This window comes from Octopus bimaculoides, chromosome 21 (assembly GCF_046866305.1).
Source record: "Octopus bimaculoides isolate indiv1 chromosome 21, ASM4686630v1, whole genome shotgun sequence".
NCBI classification, from domain to species: Eukaryota; Metazoa; Mollusca; class Cephalopoda; order Octopoda; family Octopodidae; genus Octopus; species Octopus bimaculoides.
Genome location: NC_142948.1, coordinates 19,347,606 through 19,371,289, shown reverse-complemented (window position 1 = coordinate 19,371,289; position 23,684 = coordinate 19,347,606). Strand labels below are relative to the sequence as shown.

The 23,684-nt window shown below is 37.9% G+C and overlaps 1 protein-coding gene across 4 annotated transcripts in view; it reads right to left on the bottom strand.

Annotated features, from left to right (window-relative positions):
* LOC106879982 (potassium voltage-gated channel subfamily KQT member 1) overlaps positions 1–23,684 on the bottom strand; it is a 266,966-nt gene that overhangs the window by 119,279 nt on the left and 124,003 nt on the right. For all 4 annotated transcript variants that reach the window (XM_052975495.2, XM_089338860.1, XM_089338861.1 and 1 more), the window contains 2 exons: positions 5,957–6,047; positions 419–545 (listed from right to left, as the gene is read on the bottom strand). In XM_052975495.2, coding sequence (XP_052831455.1) covers positions 419–545; positions 5,957–6,047 — 218 coding nt within the window. The remainder of the gene's footprint in view (positions 1–418; positions 546–5,956; positions 6,048–23,684) is intronic.

Below are 23,684 nucleotides of genomic sequence, written 5' to 3'. Positions count from 1 at the left end.
GGCACAAGTCTGGAAATTTTTGTGGAAGGGGCCAGATTGGATTGACCTCAGTAAACAACTGGTACTTAATTTGTCGACCCCCGGATGGATGAAAGGCAAAATCGACCTTGGCAGAATTTGAATTCAGAATGTAAAGACAGACAGCGGTGGTGATGCCAAGATAAAATACAAGCAGTACACTCTGTATATGATACAGGAGTGGAATAAAACTTACTCTCTACTTCCACTATATAAACTATGCTATCCAAATGATAAAGAGTGATTTTTTAAATTATTTTATTCTTCAGTCAGATAAATGAATAATTGACATTGGCATGATGTGTTCATTGGTTTCTATAAGATATTACCTGGTTGACATCAAATATCAATCAAAGTTAAATGTTGCTCAACTGACCAGCAAAATTGTAAGGAAACTTACCGATAACAGATATTGGTTTTCTAGCAAACCGTAGTCTTCCAGAAACACCCATGTATTTACTTCGACAACCGGCTGACCAGAGACGTATGATATATTCAAAACCGAAAAAAAATACTAGCACAACTTCCTGAAAAGAAAAGGAAATTGAGACAGACACTGTATTAGAAATAATTCAAATTCTGTTACAAAAAATACATCTCTCAGTTGTGTATACATGAAATTAGAACTTAAGGGTTAATCAAAAGTTTGGGATGGAATTTGACTGAAATTTATGCAAGTGTATATCTTTTAGCAATGTATATCAATGAAGGATGCAAATACAGCATCCATCTAATCTTTATGCTAGTTGTTCTGCACTGAGTTACAGAAAACTCCCTTGCTACTTTTGTCATTGGAGATGCAGGAAAACTGTGACTGGTCCATTGGAAGCATTTAATGCTATTTTAACAGTTACACACCATTATTCAGCTATTGTGATATAAAACAATCATCTTTAAAGTAGTGCTTCTACTTCTCCCAGTGTTGCTGTTGTGATTGTTTTCATTAGGCAAACCTACAATTAATAGCATTCTATTCTATGATCATTCTATCTTATTTTCAGACAAAGTGCATTATTCATTGTGTTGTTTCTTTAAGATGGTTGAGAGGGATTTGACTGCTATTTCTAGTATATCAAGGGACCACTCTTGAATTGGCATTTTTGTTGAATGTATTTCAGGTCCATGATACAAATTTACAGCTACTTGAAATACATTATTTGCAAATAAATGTATGCATGTGTGAATACCTCTGTATGGATGTGTTTGTGTATTTGTATGCATGTGAATGTGTCTGTCATAACCAAATGGTTAAAAAGATTGCTTCACAATGATGACACTTTGGCTTTGAACTACGTGAAGCCTTGAACATATATCTGATACTATAACCTTGAATCAACTGAAGCCCTCCAAGTGAAATTAGGTAGATGAAAACTGAGGGAGCCTATCAGATGAATTCTAGCAGTATGTCTGCTGATTTTATATGAGGGTTACATTAACCCTTTAAAACCAACCCTGAGAATCTATGATACAAACATCTTGCTTTAGTATAATTTAAATTCAAACCTCTAAATTTTATATGCCCTAAACACCCCTTTTTTTTATTTACCTTTAACCCTAAAAACGTTTGACAGCAACAGGAGCAATGCAGAGTTTGTTTTCTTCCAGATGCTTGCTCATTCTCTATGATATTATTGCAGTAAAGGCTTCGTAAATTGTAGGGAAACAAATTATTGGTCTGTAATTTTGTGGGTTTGCTGTTTCAGTGGATTTAGGAATTAGGATAGTTTTCCCTTCCATGAGCCATTCAGGCATTGTCTCTGGCTCTGCTAGTATGCCATTAAATTTCTCAGCCAGCTTTTTATGTGTTCTTGTCTGATAATTTAACCAGAAGTTGGGGATCTTGTCGTGCCCGGGTGCCTTCCAGTTGCTTAGTTTTTGCAGTGCCTGGGTGACCTCTTCAGTTGTTATAGAGGTCCAGAGTTATTCAGGTGCTAAGTTCGTTGTTTTGATAGACCTTTTCTGAGGTTGCTCCTTTGCCGACCATATTTCTTTCCACAACTGCTTAACTTCCCAACCTAACCTGTCATATCTCTCAACTTTTCTTTCTTCCTTATTGCATACCTTGTTGTCAGCTGGGCATGCTATATCTATGAGCCAGTATAGTTTAGTTTCTTCCTCAATTAAGACTATGTCTGGCTTCCTATTCTCTATCTCATGGTCGCACTGAATCATGAAATCCCATAGAATCTTTGTATTTCTATTTTCGATGAAGCCTTCAAGTTTGTGGTCATACCAATTTTTTGCTCTGTCAAGTCCATACTTGTTGCAAAGTGTCCAGTGGATATGCCTGGCTATATTGTCATGACATCTCTTATATTTCTTCTGGGCTAGTGGTGTACATTGGCTGGTAATATACCATGCGGTTTCACCATTTTGTCCACAGATTCTGCACTTATCACTTCCTGATGTGTTGTCTGTTTTGTATTTTATGTAGTTTGTTCTTAGTGCCTGCTCTTGAGCAGCACCGATTAGGGCCTCCGTTTCTGGTTTTAAATCATTTTTAGTCATCCACAGCCATCTGTTTTCTCTGTCTGTCTTATCTTCAGCATCCCTATGAAATTGACCATGCATTATTCTCTTTACCCACCTATTTTCAGTTTCATTCGTTTTCAATTTCTTGTATAGTGCTTTATCTTTGCAATCTTTCATCCTGCATGAGCCTGACCTTCTTACTTCTAATAACAGCGGTTCTGTGGCATTTTTTACATACCATGCTATGTTGTTTTCTTCTGCTCTAATGCTGTGTTTGCATCCAATAAGTCCTCTTTTCCCTCTTTTTCTTAATACATACAGTCTATCTGTGTTACTTTTGGGGTGGAGTAACCCATATTTAGCAACTTCCTTGTCTTTCTGTCTGATCCGTTTAGTTCGTCTACTGTCCATGCGATTACCCCTACTCCATATCTAAGGTGTGAAACCGTCCAGATGTTGATAGCGTCGATCTTATTCCATCCATTTAATTTTGACTTAAGGATCAGTCTCACTCTGTGCAAGTACTCCACCTTAAATTTTTCTGTCATTTCTATCTCCATCAATTTATCCATTTCCAAAATCACCAAGTGCTTATAGCCCATCTCTTCTATCTACTTCATAACCTCCCCTGACAGTATCGTTAGCCCGTACATACTTTTGATTTTGCCTCTCTTCAAGACTAACACACCGCACTTTCTCAGTCGGAACTCCGTTCTGATATCAGCACTGAAGGTATACACCGTATCAATGAGGGAACTGACTTGGGATTCATCTTTACCATAAAGTTTGAGGTCATCCATGAATAACAAATGGTTGACTTTTTGTTGGTAGCTTTTGAATACACACCCAGCTTTTGCTTTCCTCAGAATTAGTGTTAGCGGTATCAAGCACAGTACAAAGATCAGTGGGGAAAGGCAGTCCCCTTGGAAGATGTCCCTCCTAATTTCTACTGTCCCTAAACTTCTTCCATATGCTGTCAGGTCTGTCCTCCAATTCGCCATACTTTTTCCAAGCAATCACTCAACATTCGATGCAATACCAAATAGATTCATACACTCCATAATCCAAGAATGTGGGATCATATCGTATGCCATACGTTAGTTGATCCATGACATGGCTAAGTTACTTTTCCTCCTCTTGCAGTCTCTAAGTACAGTTCTGTCTATCAGGAGTTGATCCTTGGTACCTCTGCACTTACGCTTGCAACCCTTCTGCTCATGTGGCAGGACTCCATTTTTTTCTAGATATTTGTACATTGACTCTGCAAGTATTACAGTCAATAACTTCCACATAAGTGACAGACAGGATATCGGCCTGTAATTGTCTACTGTATTGCCTTTTTGATGTTTTTCAGGCACAGCAATGTCCTATCCAATGTCAACCACTCTGGTGTTACTTGGTCAGCATTTAAGTTGAGTTGCGCAGCTATTCACGCATGACATTCACCAAATCTTTTGATCCAGTAGCCTTGAACTCCATCTGATCCTGGGGGGCCTTCCAATTGCTCATTTTTTTTGCTGATTTCCTTCACTTCCCTGACTGAAATGACTAATTCCGCCTGTTTTCAACAGACTACTGTTTGACTGTTTGTTTCAGTTCTTGCAACCATTCAGCATCCTTCTTGTGCTTCCTTGTCTTTGCTCCAAATGTAACTCCAAATCCTTTGACTTTCAATGTTATCAGGTATCAACTTTTCGTCTGTACACTCTCCATTTATTTATTTATAGAATCTCTTCTAATCTACCCTGGATAACTTATTCTAGTGGTAACCCTTCATTTTTTGGTTGTATCTTACCATCTTTGCTTCCTTTGCAATGAGGCGTTGTTTCAATACCTCCACTACTATTTTCAGGCCCTTTCTTTCAATATTATACTTCTTTTTCAGCACCCTGTATTTTTGTTCGCTTTTAAGCTCCCCTTTCTCTTTTCGGTTTAACATAGAGATTTCCTTTGAGAGCATGTCTAACCCTGCCTGGATTCTTCTTTTCTTTTATTGTTATTATCATCATTATTATTATTGTTATTATTATTATTATTATTATTATTATTATTATTATTATTATTATTATTATTATTATTATTATTATCATTATCATTATTATAATTATTATCATTATACAATAAGCATGCCGTATGTTTGTAGTAGACAAGGATTGACTCTGTTTATTGAATTGAACAATATTTCGACAACATGTCTTTCTTCTTCAAGTTCAAAATGTAAAAAAAATACAGACATCTAGAAATTCAGAATTGGACCTGGAATGTCCTGTATTTATTTTTAGATGGAATGATGTCATTAATTTCTACTTTTTCACAATAGGTAACAAAAAAAAAAAAGAAACCAGGACTAAGAGAACATTTGGTTGAAAAGCTTTGTGTAAATGTGATGAAATTCTCCTGTCATTTTGTTCATCCCACCAGGGTGTGACGTTAGTAATTCACAAATATATTTATTATCCTCATGCGTTTTGAGGACTGAAAGAGTGGAGGAGTCTGTATATTTTCTGAGAATGTGTACTTTCAGGTGTTCTTCAAATTTACAGCTGTTTGATGTAAAATGTTCAGCAAGTTGTGTTAAAAATGTTGTTATTGAGCCTAACATCTTACCTATGCCCACTGAATCTTTTATATCATTTTCTATTGTGAAATCAACATAAAACACGTTTTGTTTGGTGTATTCCACTGCATACTACAGGCATTCTGAAACTATACTCCTGTGCAGATATCAGAAACAAAAACAATGAGAAAACTCAGCTGTAATCTTTGTGGAAATGAGTCACTTAAGGGCTTTGCCCTGAGAAACTAGATATATAGAGAAAGAGAGTCCAGAACAACAGTATAACCAATAATGACAAGTTGCTGTTACAATAACACTATCTTTTGAAGTCCTGGATCCTAGCCCACCTCTGTAGTACCACTCCATCCACTTGCAAGTATGGGAAGTAGATGGAGGCCAGAGAACAACTGCTGATTGTTGCAGGAGTTAGAAATGAGGATGCAACAAAAAGATTAAAGGGTTGATATACAATGACAAAAGGGATGTAAAACACATAGAAGACATATGGATGTTTTTGAGTGTGCTCAGTTTCAGTCAACAGTGATAGGTGAGTCATGGACACTCTAGCATGACCAAGCTGATAGGGGTTTAACCGAAGTGCGGATGGTTTATTCTGTGTATTCTTCATGTTTCTTTTTTAAATTATATCTTGCTTTAGTTATTGTGTTAATTCAAACAATAATACTTAATCTTTAAAAGCTAAGACTTTCTGAAAAAAGATAGAAATGTGCTTGTGGATACCCTTCTACAATTTGTTCACATTTGACACCTCCAGAATTCTACTTGGATTAAGCTTTATGAATTAAATAAGGTTTCAGTTTTCTTTGTAGCAAAATATATATGATATTGCCAGTAGCAACATTCTGAACCAAACCTTCAATGAATTTATAAAGAGCAAAAATTCCTTACCATCCAGAACAATGTTCCATTTGCAAATTCTGTATATTGGTCAATGGTAGATAAGACACTGAATATAAGGCAGATTAAAACCATCATAAACCTGTGGAAAAGCAAAAGAAAAAAATATATATACATATAGTAATCCCTAATGTAAAATATATCATTTATTGGCATATTTGACTGTTTTGTCATTGTTAAGCCCTGGTCAGGTTGACTTATGAGCAAAAACTTATTTTTCTGAAGATGGTAAGGTGTTATTTGACTGAGATTTTGCTGTTATTTTTTGTAAGTTAAATGGGGGACACAACATTATTGATAACCAACACAAACAGATCGTGCCTGACAGACACAAACTGTTGATATTGACATAAAACATTCAATACCTACACAAACTCTAGGTGCCCACCACCATCATCATCATCATCATCATCATCGTTTAACGTCCGCTTTCCATGCTAGCATGGGTTGGACGATTTGACTGAGGACTGGTGCAACCGGATGGCTACACCAGGCTCCAATCTAATTTGGCAGAGTTTCTACAGCTGGATGCCCTTCCTAACGCCAACCACTCAGAGAGAGTGTTGGTTCCAACACAAACAATACTGTGCACATATTAATGATACTACAAATAAAGAAAATGTTTATACCTCAAACAAAGAATCTGTTGACACTCCACCATACAAAATATTGATACCACACATAATCAAACCACCGATGCCTCCACAAAGAAACTCTTGATATCTCATGCAAATATACTGTTGACAGTTCATTCAGATTCAAACTGTTGATAACATAGAGAGACAAATTATTGAAACCCTAACAAAAACCCCCAATTGATGATTCCTCATACAAGCTATTGATTCCAAATACAAATGTTGAAACACACACTAAATGTTGATGGTCCATCAAAGCTAACCAGCACAAACAAACTGTTCATACCTTACAGAAACAGTTGAGATCTCAAACACACTCTTGATATCATATACAAACAAACTGATGATAGTCCATACAACCTTGTTGATATCTCACACAAATTAATGATACTCCAAAGAGACAAACTGGTGCTATCACACTAAATCATGATTGCGAGGTGCATCAACATTCCTCTGAATGTTGATGCACCTCACAAACAAAGATTATCATATCCTGCTCAAAGTAACTGTTGGTATTACACAGAAGGAAACTGTAGATATCTCACAAAAAACATACTCTTGGTACCCAACACAAAACATTGATACCCCATGCAAACAAACAATTCCTACACAAACAAATTTGTGACACCCAACACAAACTGTTGATACAACACAGAACCTGTTGATATGCAACATAAATAGTTAATGTGATATACAAACTGCAGATACCCTACACTAATTACTGATACCAAACACAGTCACTTGATTCTGCATACAAACAATTAACACCAAGACAAACGGGAAGATATGACACATAAACTAACTTCCCCACAGCATGGGAGGAACCACCCACAAGGAGGCAGTGGTTATGTTGAATGGAGTGTTAGGCTTTAGGGGGCAGTGAGGGAACAGTAAGTTAACATAATTAACAGTAAATTTTATACAGTATTTACATTTGATGGATATTTGTCCTCATCTTGTTTGTTGTTAACACGTTTCGGCTGATATACCCTACAGCCTTCATTAGGTGTCTTGGGGAAATTTCGAACCTGGGTTCTCATTCCTAAGGTATTTTTCGATGTTGTTGTTATTGTTATTATTATTATTATTATTATTATCATTATTATTATTATTATTATTATTCAGGTCACTGCTTGGAATCAAACTCGGAATCTTGGGGTTAGTAGCCCGCACTCTTAACCACTATGCCATATACCTGTGGGCAATTATGGAGTGAATTTTAGAGCTTATAAATCTAATATTTTCCTATCCTTCCTTAATACTGGTTCCCATATGCTGTTCATATCCGCACTCGGTCTGCTTAGGAGGTTGTTGTGTCCTAGCATATGTGCTGCTTCTTTTAGTTCTCATATTTTCCAGTGGTGTTCTCTGTCTCTTATTTTTAACTTCATCCCACAGGGGGAGGTGGTCTCCATTTTTCCATACATGACCAGCTATACCCGATTTATCAATATCTCCCTGTGTCACAGGTTTGCAATGTTCCTCTACCCTTATTTTGAGGGGACAACATGTTTCGCCTTTGTATAACCTACCACAGCTGCATGGGTAATTATTTCAATTATTATATGGTTTTCTTATTTTCAAAATAGTAAGAATTTTGAAAAATACATTTACAATACTAAGTATGTACAAAATAATTTAAAAAGTAACCTAAACTAATTTCCCTTGTAGATCACTTGCCAAAATAGCACCAAATTGTTTATGCTTCTACAATACACAAAATATTTTAACAATTTTTTTATACAATTCCTAATAATCTTTAATTATACAAATATAATGGAATTTTGTTTTGAACTTTAAATGATTGTGGGGTCCAGTAGAGTAAAGTAGGAATCAAAGAAACTCACAGGAAAAAAATGGTTGAGAGCCACTGCTCTAAACATCTTGTGCAAACTCTTAATACAACACACGAACAAAATTTTGACAATTCACACAAACTGATGATACCCCATAGACTGCTCTCATACTTACTCTTGATATCACACACACATACATTTCTGAAAATACACAGAAACTTTCCAAACCAAACGTAAATTGTTCATAGCCCACACAAACTATCAATATCACACACATGTTAACAGGCTACACAAACTGTTGACAAACAACAAAAACAAAACAAACTTTTGATATTCCATATGAACAAAGTTTAGATACTCTATGCAAACACACTGTTAATAGTCCACTCAAACTCTTGATACCAAAAAAAACAAAAAAAAAAAACTGTTGATACCCTACACAAGTAAAGATATTTGTTTTAAATTTTGGCACACAGTTACCAATTTCAAAGGAGGGAGTAAAGTCGATTACATCATCTCTAGTACTCAACTGATACTTATTTTATCGACCCCAAAAGAATGAATGGCCAAGTCAACCGTAACAGAACTTAAACTCAGAACATAAAGAGAGACGAAATGCCACAAAGCATTTTGGCCGGTGTGCTAACAATTTTGCCAGCTCACCACTACACAAACAAAATACGGAAATCAGAAACTGTTGATGTCACATACATACAGCTGATATGTCACACAGACAAGCTGTTGATAACCAATACAAAAAGCTAATACTCTACAACTAAAAGAGGTCATTCTTTCACATATTCAATACTGTGCCACATCACTCAATACCCTACACAAAACAAACCACTGATGTCCCACACAAACTACTGATACACAAAACAAACTGTTGGTACACAACAAAAACAAACCACTGATGTCCCACACAAACTGCTGATACACAAAACAAACTGTTGGTACACAACAAAAACAAACCACTGATGTCCCACACAAACTGCTGATACACAAAACAAACTGTTGGTACACAACAAAAACAAACCACTGATGTCCCACACAAAATGCTGATACACAAAACAAACTGTTGGTACACAACAAAAACAAACCACTGATGTCCCACACAAACTGCTGATACACAAAACAAACTGTTTGGTACACAACAAAAACAAACCACTGATGTCCCACACAAACTGCTGATACACAAAACAAACTGTTGGTACACAACAAAAACAAACCACTGATGTCCCACACAAACTGCTGATACACAAAACAAACTGTTGGTACACAACAAAAACAAACCACTGATGTCCCACACAAACTGCTGATACACAAAACAAACTGTTGGTACACAACAAAAACAAACCACTGATGTCCCACACAAACTGCTGATACACAAAACAAACTGTTTGGTACACAACAAAAACAAACCACTGATGTCCCACACAAACTGCTGATACACAAAACAAACTGTTGGTACACAACAAAAACAAACCACTGATGTCCCACACAAACTGCTGATACACAAAACAAACTGTTGGTACACAACAAAAACAAACCACTGATGTCCCACACAAACTGCTGATACACAAAACAAACTGTTGGTACACAACAAAAACAAACCACTGATGTCCCACACAAACTGCTGATACACAAAACAAACTGTTGGTACACAACAAAAACAAACCACTGATGTCCCACACAAACTGCTGATACACAAAACAAACTGTTGGTACACAACAAAAACAAACCACTGATGTCCCACACAAACTGCTGATACACAAAACAAACTGTTTGGTACACAACAAAAACAAACCACTGATGTCCCACACAAACTGCTGATACACAAAACAAACTGTTGGTACACAACAAAAACAAACCACTGATGTCCCACACAAACTGCTGATACACAAAACAAACTGTTGGTACACAACAAAAACAAACCACTGATGTCCCACACAAACTGCTGATACACAAAACAAACTGTTGGTACACAACAAAAACAAACCACTGATGTCCCACACAAACTGCTGATACACAAAACAAACTGTTGGTACACAACAAAAACAAACCACTGATGTCCCACACAAACTGCTGATACACAAAACAAACTGTTGGTACACAACAAAAACAAACCACTGATGTCCCACACAAACTGCTGATACACAAAACAAACTGTTGGTACACAACAAAAACAAACCACTGATGTCCCACACAAACTGCTGATACACAAAACAAACTGTTGGTACACAACAAAAACAAACCACTGATGTCCCACACAAACTGCTGATACACAAAACAAACTGTTGGTACACAACAAAAACAAACCACTGATGTCCCACACAAACTGCTGATACACAAAACAAACTGTTGGTACACAACAAAAACAAACCACTGATGTCCCACACAAACTGCTGATACACAAAACAAACTGTTGGTACACAACAAAAACAAACCACTGATGTCCCACACAAACTGCTGATACACAAAACAAACTGTTGGTACACAACAAAAACAAACCACTGATGTCCCACACAAACTGCTGATACACAAAACAAACTGTTGGTACACAACAAAAACAAACCACTGATGTCCCACACAAACTGCTGATACACAAAACAAACTGTTGGTACACAACAAAAACAAACCACTGATGTCCCACACAAACTGCTGATACACAAAACAAACTGTTGGTACACAACAAAAACAAACCACTGATGTCCCACACAAACTGCTGATACACAAAACAAACTGTTGGTACACAACAAAAACAAACCACTGATGTCCCACACAAACTGCTGATACACAAAACAAACTGTTGGTACACAACAAAAACAAACCACTGATGTCCCACACAAACTGCTGATACACAAAACAAACTGTTGGTACACAACAAAAACAAACCACTGATGTCCCACACAAACTGCTGATACACAAAACAAACTGTTGGTACACAACAAAAACAAACCACTGATGTCCCACACAAACTGCTGATACACAAAACAAACTGTTGGTACACAACAAAAACAAACCACTGATGTCCCACACAAACTGCTGATACACAAAACAAACTGTTGGTACACAACAAAAACAAACCACTGATGTCCCACACAAACTGCTGATACACAAAACAAACTGTTGGTACACAACAAAAACAAACCACTGATGTCCCACACAAACTGCTGATACACAAAACAAACTGTTGGTACACAACAAAAACAAACCACTGATGTCCCACACAAACTGCTGATACACAAAACAAACTGTTGGTACACAACAAAAACAAACCACTGATGTCCCACACAAACTGCTGATACACAAAACAAACTGTTGGTACACAACAAAAACAAACCACTGATGTCCCACACAAACTGCTGATACACAAAACAAACTGTTGGTACACAACAAAAAACAAACCACTGATGTCCCACACAAACTGCTGATACACAAAACAAACTGTTGGTACACAACAAAAACAAACCACTGATGTCCCACACAAACTGCTGATACACAAAACAAACTGTTGGTACACAACAAAAACAAACCACTGATGTCCCACACAAACTGCTGATACACAAAACAAACTGTTGGTACACAACAAAAACAAACCACTGATGTCCCACACAAACTGCTGATACACAAAACAAACTGTTGGTACACAACAAAAACAAACCACTGATGTCCCACACAAACTGCTGATACACAAAACAAACTGTTGGTACACAACAAAAACAAACCACTGATGTCCCACACAAACTGCTGATACACAAAACAAACTGTTGGTACACAACAAAAACAAACCACTGATGTCCCACACAAACTGCTGATACACAAACAAACTGTTGGTACACAACAAAAACAAACCACTGATGTCCCACACAAACTGCTGATACACAAAACAAACTGTTGGTACACAACAAAAACAAACCACTGATGTCCCACACAAACTGCTGATACACAAAACAAACTGTTGGTACACAACAAAAACAAACCACTGATGTCCCACACAAACTGCTGATACACAAAACAAACTGTTGGTACACAACAAAAACAAACCACTGATGTCCCACACAAACTGCTGATACACAAAACAAACTGTTGGTACACAACAAAAACAAACCACTGATGTCCCACACAAACTGCTGATACACAAAACAAACTGTTGGTACACAACAAAAACAAACCACTGATGTCCCACACAAACTGCTGATACACAAAACAAACTGTTGGTACACAACAAAAACAAACCACTGATGTCCCACACAAACTGCTGATACACAAAACAAACTGTTGGTACACAACAAAAACAAACCACTGATGTCCCACACAAACTGCTGATACACAAAACAAACTGTTGGTACACAACAAAAACAAACCACTGATGTCCCACACAAACTGCTGATACACAAAACAAACTGTTGGTACACAACAAAAACAAACCACTGATGTCCCACACAAACTGCTGATACACAAAACAAACTGTTGGTACACAACAAAAACAAACCACTGATGTCCCACACAAACTGCTGATACACAAAACAAACTGTTGGTACACAACAAAAACAAACCACTGATGTCCCACACAAACTGCTGATACACAAAACAAACTGTTGGTACACAACAAAAACAAACCACTGATGTCCCACACAAACTGCTGATACACAAAACAAACTGTTGGTACACAACAAAAACAAACCACTGATGTCCCACACAAACTGCTGATACACAAAACAAACTGTTGGTACACAACAAAAACAAACCACTGATGTCCCACACAAACTGCTGATACACAAAACAAACTGTTGGTACACAACAAAAACAAACCACTGATGTCCCACACAAACTGCTGATACACAAACAAACTGTTGGTACACAACAAAAACAAACCACTGATGTCCCACACAAACTGCTGATACACAAAACAAACTGTTGGTACACAACAAAAACAAACCACTGATGTCCCACACAAACTGCTGATACACAAAACAAACTGTTGGTACACAACAAAAACAAACCACTGATGTCCCACACAAACTGCTGATACACAAAACAAACTGTTGGTACACAACAAAAACAAACCACTGATGTCCCACACAAACTGCTGATACACAAACAAACTGTTGGTACACAACAAAAACAAACCACTGATGTCCCACACAAACTGCTGATACACAAAACAAACTGTTGGTACACAACAAAAACAAACCACTGATGTCCCACACAAACTGCTGATACACAAAACAAACTGTTGGTACACAACAAAAACAAACCACTGATGTCCCACACAAACTGCTGATACACAAAACAAACTGTTGGTACACAACAAAAACAAACCACTGATGTCCCACACAAACTGCTGATACACAAAACAAACTGTTGGTACACAACAAAAACAAACCACTGATGTCCCACACAAACTGCTGATACACAAAACAAACTGTTGGTACACAACAAAAACAAACCACTGATGTCCCACACAAACTGCTGATACACAAAACAAACTGTTGGTACACAACAAAAACAAACCACTGATGTCCCACACAAACTGCTGATACACAAAACAAACTGTTGGTACACAACAAAAACAAACCACTGATGTCCCACACAAACTGCTGATACACAAAACAAACTGTTGGTACACAACAAAAACAAACCACTGATGTCCCACACAAACTGCTGATACACAAAACAAACTGTTGGTACACAACAAAAACAAACCACTGATGTCCCACACAAACTGCTGATACACAAAACAAACTGTTGGTACACAACAAAAACAAACCACTGATGTCCCACACAAACTGCTGATACACAAAACAAACTGTTGGTACACAACAAAAACAAACCACTGATGTCCCACACAAACTGCTGATACACAAAACAAACTGTTGGTACACAACAAAAACAAACCACTGATGTCCCACACAAACTGCTGATACACAAAACAAACTGTTGGTACACAACAAAAACAAACCACTGATGTCCCACACAAACTGCTGATACACAAAACAAACTGTTGGTACACAACAAAAACAAACCACTGATGTCCCACACAAACTGCTGATACACAAAACAAACTGTTGGTACACAACAAAAACAAACCACTGATGTCCCACACAAACTGCTGATACACAAAACAAACTGTTGGTACACAACAAAAACAAACCACTGATGTCCCACACAAACTGCTGATACACAAAACAAACTGTTGGTACACAACAAAAACAAACCACTGATGTCCCACACAAACTGCTGATACACAAAACAAACTGTTGGTACACAACAAAAACAAACCACTGATGTCCCACACAAACTGCTGATACACAAAACAAACTGTTGGTACACAACAAAAACAAACCACTGATGTCCCACACAAACTGCTGATACACAAAACAAACTGTTGGTACACAACAAAAACAAACCACTGATGTCCCACACAAACTGCTGATACACAAAACAAACTGTTGGTACACAACAAAAACAAACCACTGATGTCCCACACAAACTGCTGATACACAAAACAAACTGTTGGTACACAACAAAAACAAACCACTGATGTCCCACACAAACTGCTGATACACAAAACAAACTGTTGGTACACAACAAAAACAAACCACTGATGTCCCACACAAACTGCTGATACACAAAACAAACTGTTGGTACACAACAAAAACAAACCACTGATGTCCCACACAAACTGCTGATACACAAAACAAACTGTTGGTACACAACAAAAACAAACCACTGATGTCCCACACAAACTGCTGATACACAAAACAAACTGTTGGTACACAACAAAAACAAACCACTGATGTCCCACACAAACTGCTGATACACAAAACAAACTGTTGGTACACAACAAAAACAAACCACTGATGTCCCACACAAACTGCTGATACACAAAACAAACTGTTGGTACACAACAAAAACAAACCACTGATGTCCCACACAAACTGCTGATACACAAAACAAACTGTTGGTACACAACAAAAACAAACCACTGATGTCCCACACAAACTGCTGATACACAAAACAAACTGTTGGTACACAACAAAAACAAACCACTGATGTCCCACACAAACTGCTGATACACAAAACAAACTGTTGGTACACAACAAAAACAAACCACTGATGTCCCACACAAACTGCTGATACACAAAACAAACTGTTGGTACACAACAAAAACAAACCACTGATGTCCCACACAAACTGCTGATACACAAAACAAACTGTTGGTACACAACAAAAACAAACCACTGATGTCCCACACAAACTGCTGATACACAAAACAAACTGTTGGTACACAACAAAAACAAACCACTGATGTCCCACACAAACTGCTGATACACAAAACAAACTGTTGGTACACAACAAAAACAAACCACTGATGTCCCACACAAACTGCTGATACACAAAACAAACTGTTGGTACACAACAAAAACAAACCACTGATGTCCCACACAAACTGCTGATACACAAAACAAACTGTTGGTACACAACAAAAACAAACCACTGATGTCCCACACAAACTGCTGATACACAAAACAAACTGTTGGTACACAACAAAAACAAACCACTGATGTCCCACACAAACTGCTGATACACAAAACAAACTGTTGGTACACAACAAAAACAAACCACTGATGTCCCACACAAACTGCTGATACACAAAACAAACTGTTGGTACACAACAAAAACAAACCACTGATGTCCCACACAAACTGCTGATACACAAAACAAACTGTTGGTACACAACAAAAACAAACCACTGATGTCCCACACAAACTGCTGATACACAAAACAAACTGTTGGTACACAACAAAAACAAACCACTGATGTCCCACACAAACTGCTGATACACAAAACAAACTGTTGGTACACAACAAAAACAAACCACTGATGTCCCACACAAACTGCTGATACACAAAACAAACTGTTGGTACACAACAAAAACAAACCACTGATGTCCCACACAAACTGCTGATACACAAAACAAACTGTTGGTACACAACAAAAACAAACCACTGATGTCCCACACAAACTGCTGATACACAAAACAAACTGTTGGTACACAACAAAAACAAACCACTGATGTCCCACACAAACTGCTGATACACAAAACAAACTGTTGGTACACAACAAAAACAAACCACTGATGTCCCACACAAACTGCTGATACACAAAACAAACTGTTGGTACACAACAAAAACAAACCACTGATGTCCCACACAAACTGCTGATACACAAAACAAACTGTTGGTACACAACAAAACAAACCACTGATGTCCCACACAAACTGCTGATACACAAACAAACTGTTGGTACACAACAAAAACAAACCACTGATGTCCCACACAAACTGCTGATACACAAAACAAACTGTTGGTACACAACAAAAACAAACCACTGATGTCCCACACAAACTGCTGATACACAAAACAAACTGTTGGTACACAACAAAAACAAACCACTGATGTCCCACACAAACTGCTGATACACAAAACAAACTGTTGGTACACAACAAAAACAAACCACTGATGTCCCACACAAACTGCTGATACACAAAACAAACTGTTGGTACACAACAAAAACAAACCACTGATGTCCCACACAAACTGCTGATACACAAAACAAACTGTTGGTACACAACAAAAACAAACCACTGATGTCCCACACAAACTGCTGATACACAAAACAAACTGTTGGTACACAACAAAAACAAACCACTGATGTCCCACACAAACTGCTGATACACAAAACAAACTGTTGGTACACAACAAAAACAAACCACTGATGTCCCACACAAACTGCTGATACACAAAACAAACTGTTGGTACACAACAAAAACAAACCACTGATGTCCCACACAAACTGCTGATACACAAAACAAACTGTTGGTACACAACAAAAACAAACCACTGATGTCCCACACAAACTGCTGATACACAAAACAAACTGTTGGTACACAACAAAAACAAACCACTGATGTCCCACACAAACTGCTGATACACAAAACAAACTGTTGGTACACAACAAAAACAAACCACTGATGTCCCACACAAACTGCTGATACACAAAACAAACTGTTGGTACACAACAAAAACAAACCACTGATGTCCCACACAAACTGCTGATACACAAAACAAACTGTTGGTACACAACAAAAACAAACCACTGATGTCCCACACAAACTGCTGATACACAAAACAAACTGTTGGTACACAACAAAAACAAACCACTGATGTCCCACACAAACTGCTGATACACAAAACAAACTGTTGGTACACAACAAAAACAAACCACTGATGTCCCACACAAACTGCTGATACACAAAACAAACTGTTGGTACACAACAAAAACAAACCACTGATGTCCCACACAAACTGCTGATACACAAAACAAACTGTTGGTACACAACAAAAACAAACCACTGATGTCCCACACAAACTGCTGATACAAAACAAACTGTTGGTACACAACAAAAACAAACCACTGATGTCCCACACAAACTGCTGATACACAAAACAAACTGTTGGTACACAACAAAAACAAACCACTGATGTCCCACACAAACTGCTGATACACAAAACAAACTGTTGGTACACAACAAAAACAAACCACTGATGTCCCACACAACTGCTGATACACAAAACAAACTGTTGGTACACAACAAAAACAAACCACTGATGTCCCACACAAACTGCTGATACACAAAACAAACTGTTGGTACACAACAAAAACAAACCACTGATGTCCCACACAAACTGCTGATACACAAAACAAACTGTTGGTACACAACAAAAACAAACCACTGATGTCCCACACAAACTGCTGATACACAAAACAAACTGTTGGTACACAACAAAAACAAACCACTGATGTCCCACACAAACTGCTGATACACAAAACAAACTGTTGGTACACAACAAAAACAAACCACTGATGTCCCACACAAACTGCTGATACACAAAACAAACTGTTGGTACACAACAAAAACAAACCACTGATGTCCCACACAAACTGCTGATACACAAAACAAACTGTTGGTACACAACAAAAACAAACCACTGATGTCCCACACAAACTGCTGATACACAAAACAAACTGTTGGTACACAACAAAAACAAACCACTGATGTCCCACACAAACTGCTGATACACAAAACAAACTGTTGGTACACAACAAAAACAAACCACTGATGTCCCACACAAACTGCTGATACACAAAACAAACTGTTGGTACACAACAAAAACAAACCACTGATGTCCCACACAAACTGCTGATACACAAAACAAACTGTTGGTACACAACAAAAACAAACCACTGATGTCCCACACAAACTGCTGATACACAAAACAAACTGTTGGTACACAACAAAAACAAACCACTGATGTCCCACACAAACTGCTGATACACAAAACAAACTGTTGGTACACAACAAAAAACAAACCACTGATGTCCCACACAAACTGCTGATACACAAAACAAACTGTTGGTACACAACAAAAACAAACCACTGATGTCCCACACAAACTGCTGATACACAAAACAAACTGTTGGTACACAACAAAAACAAACCACTGATGTCCCACACAAACTGCTGATACACAAAACAAACTGTTGGTACACAACAAAAACAAACCACTGATGTCCCACACAAACTGCTGATACACAAAACAAACTGTTGGTACACAACAAAAACAAACCACTGATGTCCCACACAAACTGCTGATACACAAAACAAACTGTTGGTACACAACAAAAACAAACCACTGATGTCCCACACAAACTGCTGATACACAAAACAAACTGTTGGTACACAACAAAAACAAACCACTGATGTCCCACACAAACTGCTGATACACAAAACAAACTGTTGGTACACAACAAAAACAAACCACTGATGTCCCACACAAACTGCTGATACACAAAACAAACTGTTGGTACACAACAAAAACAAACCACTGATGTCCCACACAAACTGCTGATACACAAAACAAACTGTTGGTACACAACAAAAACAAACCACTGATGTCCCACACAAACTGCTGATACACAAAACAAACTGTTGGTACACAACAAAAACAAACCACTGATGTCCCACACAAACTGCTGATACACAAAACAAACTGTTGGTACACAACAAAAACAAACCACTGATGTCCCACACAAACTGCTGATACACAAAACAAACTGTTGGTACACAACAAAAACAAACCACTGATGTCCCACACAAACTGCTGATACACAAAACAAACTGTTGGTACACAACAAAAACAAACCACTGATGTCCCACACAAACTGCTGATACACAAAACAAACTGTTGGTACACAACAAAAACAAACCACTGATGTCCCACACAAACTGCTGATACACAAAACAAACTGTTGGTACACAACAAAAACAAACCACTGATGTCCCACACAAACTGCTGATACACAAAACAAACTGTTGGTACACAACAAAAACAAACCACTGATGTCCCACACAAACTGCTGATACACAAAACAAACTGTTGGTACACAACAAAAACAAACCACTGATGTCCCACACAAACTGCTGATACACAAAACAAACTGTTGGTACACAACAAAAACAAACCACTGATGTCCCACACAAACTGCTGATACACAAAACAAACTGTTGGTACACAACAAAAACAAACCACTGATGTCCCACACAAACTGCTGATACACAAAACAAACTGTTGGTACACAACAAAAACAAACCACTGATGTCCCACACAAACTGCTGATACACCAAACAAACTGTTGGTACACAACAAAAACAAACCACTGATGTCCCACACAAACTGCTGATACACAAAACAAACTGTTGGTACACAACAAAAACAAACCACTGATGTCCCACACAAACTGCTGATACACAAAACAAACTGTTGGTACACAACAAAAACAAACCACTGATGTCCCACACAAACTGCTGATACACAAAACAAACTGTTGGTACACAACAAAAAACAAACCACTGATGTCCCACACAAACTGCTGATACACCAAAACAAACTGTTGGTACACAACAAAAACAAACCACTGATGTCCCACACAAACTGCTGATACACAAAACAAACTGTTGGTACACAACAAAAACAAACCACTGATGTCCCACACAAACTGCTGATACACAAAACAAACTGTTGGTACACAACAAAAACAAACCACTGATGTCCCACACAAACTGCTGATACACAAAACAAACTGTTGGTACACAACAAAAACAAACCACTGATGTCCCACACAAACTGCTGATACACAAAACAAACTGTTGGTACACAACAAAAACAAACCACTGATGTCCCACACAAACTGCTGATACACAAAACAAACTGTTGGTACACAACAAAAACAAACCACTGATGTCCCACACAAACTGCTGATACACAAAACAAACTGTTGGTACACAACAAAAACAAACCACTGATGTCCCACACAAACTGCTGATACACAAAACAAACTGTTGGTACACAACAAAAACAAACCACTGATGTCCCACACAAACTGCTGATACACAAAACAAACTGTTGGTACACAACAAAAACAAACCACTGATGTCCCACACAAACTGCTGATACACAAAACAAACTGTTGGTACACAACAAAAACAAACCACTGATGTCCCACACAAACTGCTGATACACAAAACAAACTGTTGGTACACAACAAAAACAAACCACTGATGTCCCACACAAACTGCTGATACACAAAACAAACTGTTGGTACACAACAAAAACAAACCACTGATGTCCCACACAAACTGCTGATACACAAAACAAACTGTTGGTACACAACAAAAACAAACCACTGATGTCCCACACAAACTGCTGATACACAAAACAAACTGTTGGTACACAACAAAAACAAACCACTGATGTCCCACACAAACTGCTGATACACAAAACAAACTGTTGGTACACAACAAAAACAAACCACTGATGTCCCACACAAACTGCTGATACACAAAACAAACTGTTGGTACACAACAAAAACAAACCACTGATGTCCCACACAAACTGCTGATACACAAAACAAACTGTTGGTACACAACAAAAACAAACCACTGATGTCCCACACAAACTGCTGATACACAAAACAAACTGTTGGTACACAACAAAAACAAACCACTGATGTCCCACACAAACTGCTGATACACAAAACAAACTGTTGGTACACAACAAAAACAAACCACTGATGTCCCACACAAACTGCTGATACACAAAACAAACTGTTGGTACACAACAAAAACAAACCACTGATGTCCCACACAAACTGCTGATACACAAAACAAACTGTTGGTACACAACAAAAACAAACCACTGATGTCCCACACAAACTGCTGATACACAAAACAAACTGTTGGTACACAACAAAAACAAACCACTGATGTCCCACACAAACTGCTGATACACAAAACAAACTGTTGGTACACAACAAAAACAAACCACTGATGTCCCACACAAACTGCTGATACACAAAACAAACTGTTGGTACACAACAAAAACAAACCACTGATGTCCCACACAAACTGCTGATACACAAAACAAACTGTTGGTACACAACAAAAACAAACCACTGATGTCCCACACAAACTGCTGATACACAAAACAAACTGTTGGTACACAACAAAAACAAACCACTGATGTCCCACACAAACTGCTGATACACAAAACAAACTGTTGGTACACAACAAAAACAAACCACTGATGTCCCACACAAACTGCTGATACACAAAACAAACTGTTGGTACACAACAAAAACAAACCACTGATGTCCCACACAAACTGCTGATACACAAAACAAACTGTTGGTACACAACAAAAACAAACCACTGATGTCCCACACAAACTGCTGATACACAAAACAAACTGTTGGTACACAACAAAAACAAACCACTGATGTCCCACACAAACTGCTGATACACAAAACAAACTGTTGGTACACAACAAAAACAAACCACTGATGTCCCACACAAACTGCTGATACACAAAACAAACTGTTGGTACACAACAAAAACAAACCACTGATGTCCCACACAAACTGCTGATACACAAAACAAACTGTTGGTACACAACAAAAACAAACCACTGATGTCCCACACAAACTGCTGATACACAAAACAAACTGTTGGTACACAACAAAAACAAACCACTGATGTCCCACACAAACTGCTGATACACAAAACAAACTGTTGGTACACAACAAAAACAAACCACTGATGTCCCACACAAACTGCTGATACACAAAACAAACTGTTGGTACACAACAAAAACAAACCACTGATGTCCCACACAAACTGCTGATACACAAAACAAACTGTTGGTACACAACAAAAACAAACCACTGATGTCCCACACAAACTGCTGATACACAAAACAAACTGTTGGTACACAACAAAAACAAACCACTGATGTCCCACACAAACTGCTGATACACAAAACAAACTGTTGGTACACAACAAAAACAAACCACTGATGTCCCACACAAACTGCTGATACACAAAACAAACTGTTGGTACACAACAAAAACAAACCACTGATGTCCCACACAAACTGCTGATACACAAAACAAACTGTTGGTACACAACAAAAACAAACCACTGATGTCCCACACAAACTGCTGATACACAAAACAAACTGTTGGTACACAACAAAAACAAACCACTGATGTCCCACACAAACTGCTGATACACAAAACAAACTGTTGGTACACAACAAAAACAAACCACTGATGTCCCACACAAACTGCTGATACACAAAACAAACTGTTGGTACACAACAAAAACAAACCACTGATGTCCCACACAAACTGCTGATACACAAAACAAACTGTTGGTACACAACAAAAACAAACCACTGATGTCCCACACAAACTGCTGATACACAAAACAAACTGTTGGTACACAACAAAAACAAACCACTGATGTCCCACACAAACTGCTGATACACAAAACAAACTGTTGGTACACAACAAAAACAAACCACTGATGTCCCACACAAACTGCTGATACACAAAACAAACTGTTGGTACACAACAAAAACAAACCACTGATGTCCCACACAAACTGCTGATACACAAAACAAACTGTTGGTACACAACAAAAACAAACCACTGATGTCCCACACAAACTGCTGATACACAAAACAAACTGTTGGTACACAACAAAAACAAACCACTGATGTCCCACACAAACTGCTGATACACAAAACAAACTGTTGGTACACAACAAAAACAAACCACTGATGTCCCACACAAACTGCTGATACACAAACAAACTGTTGG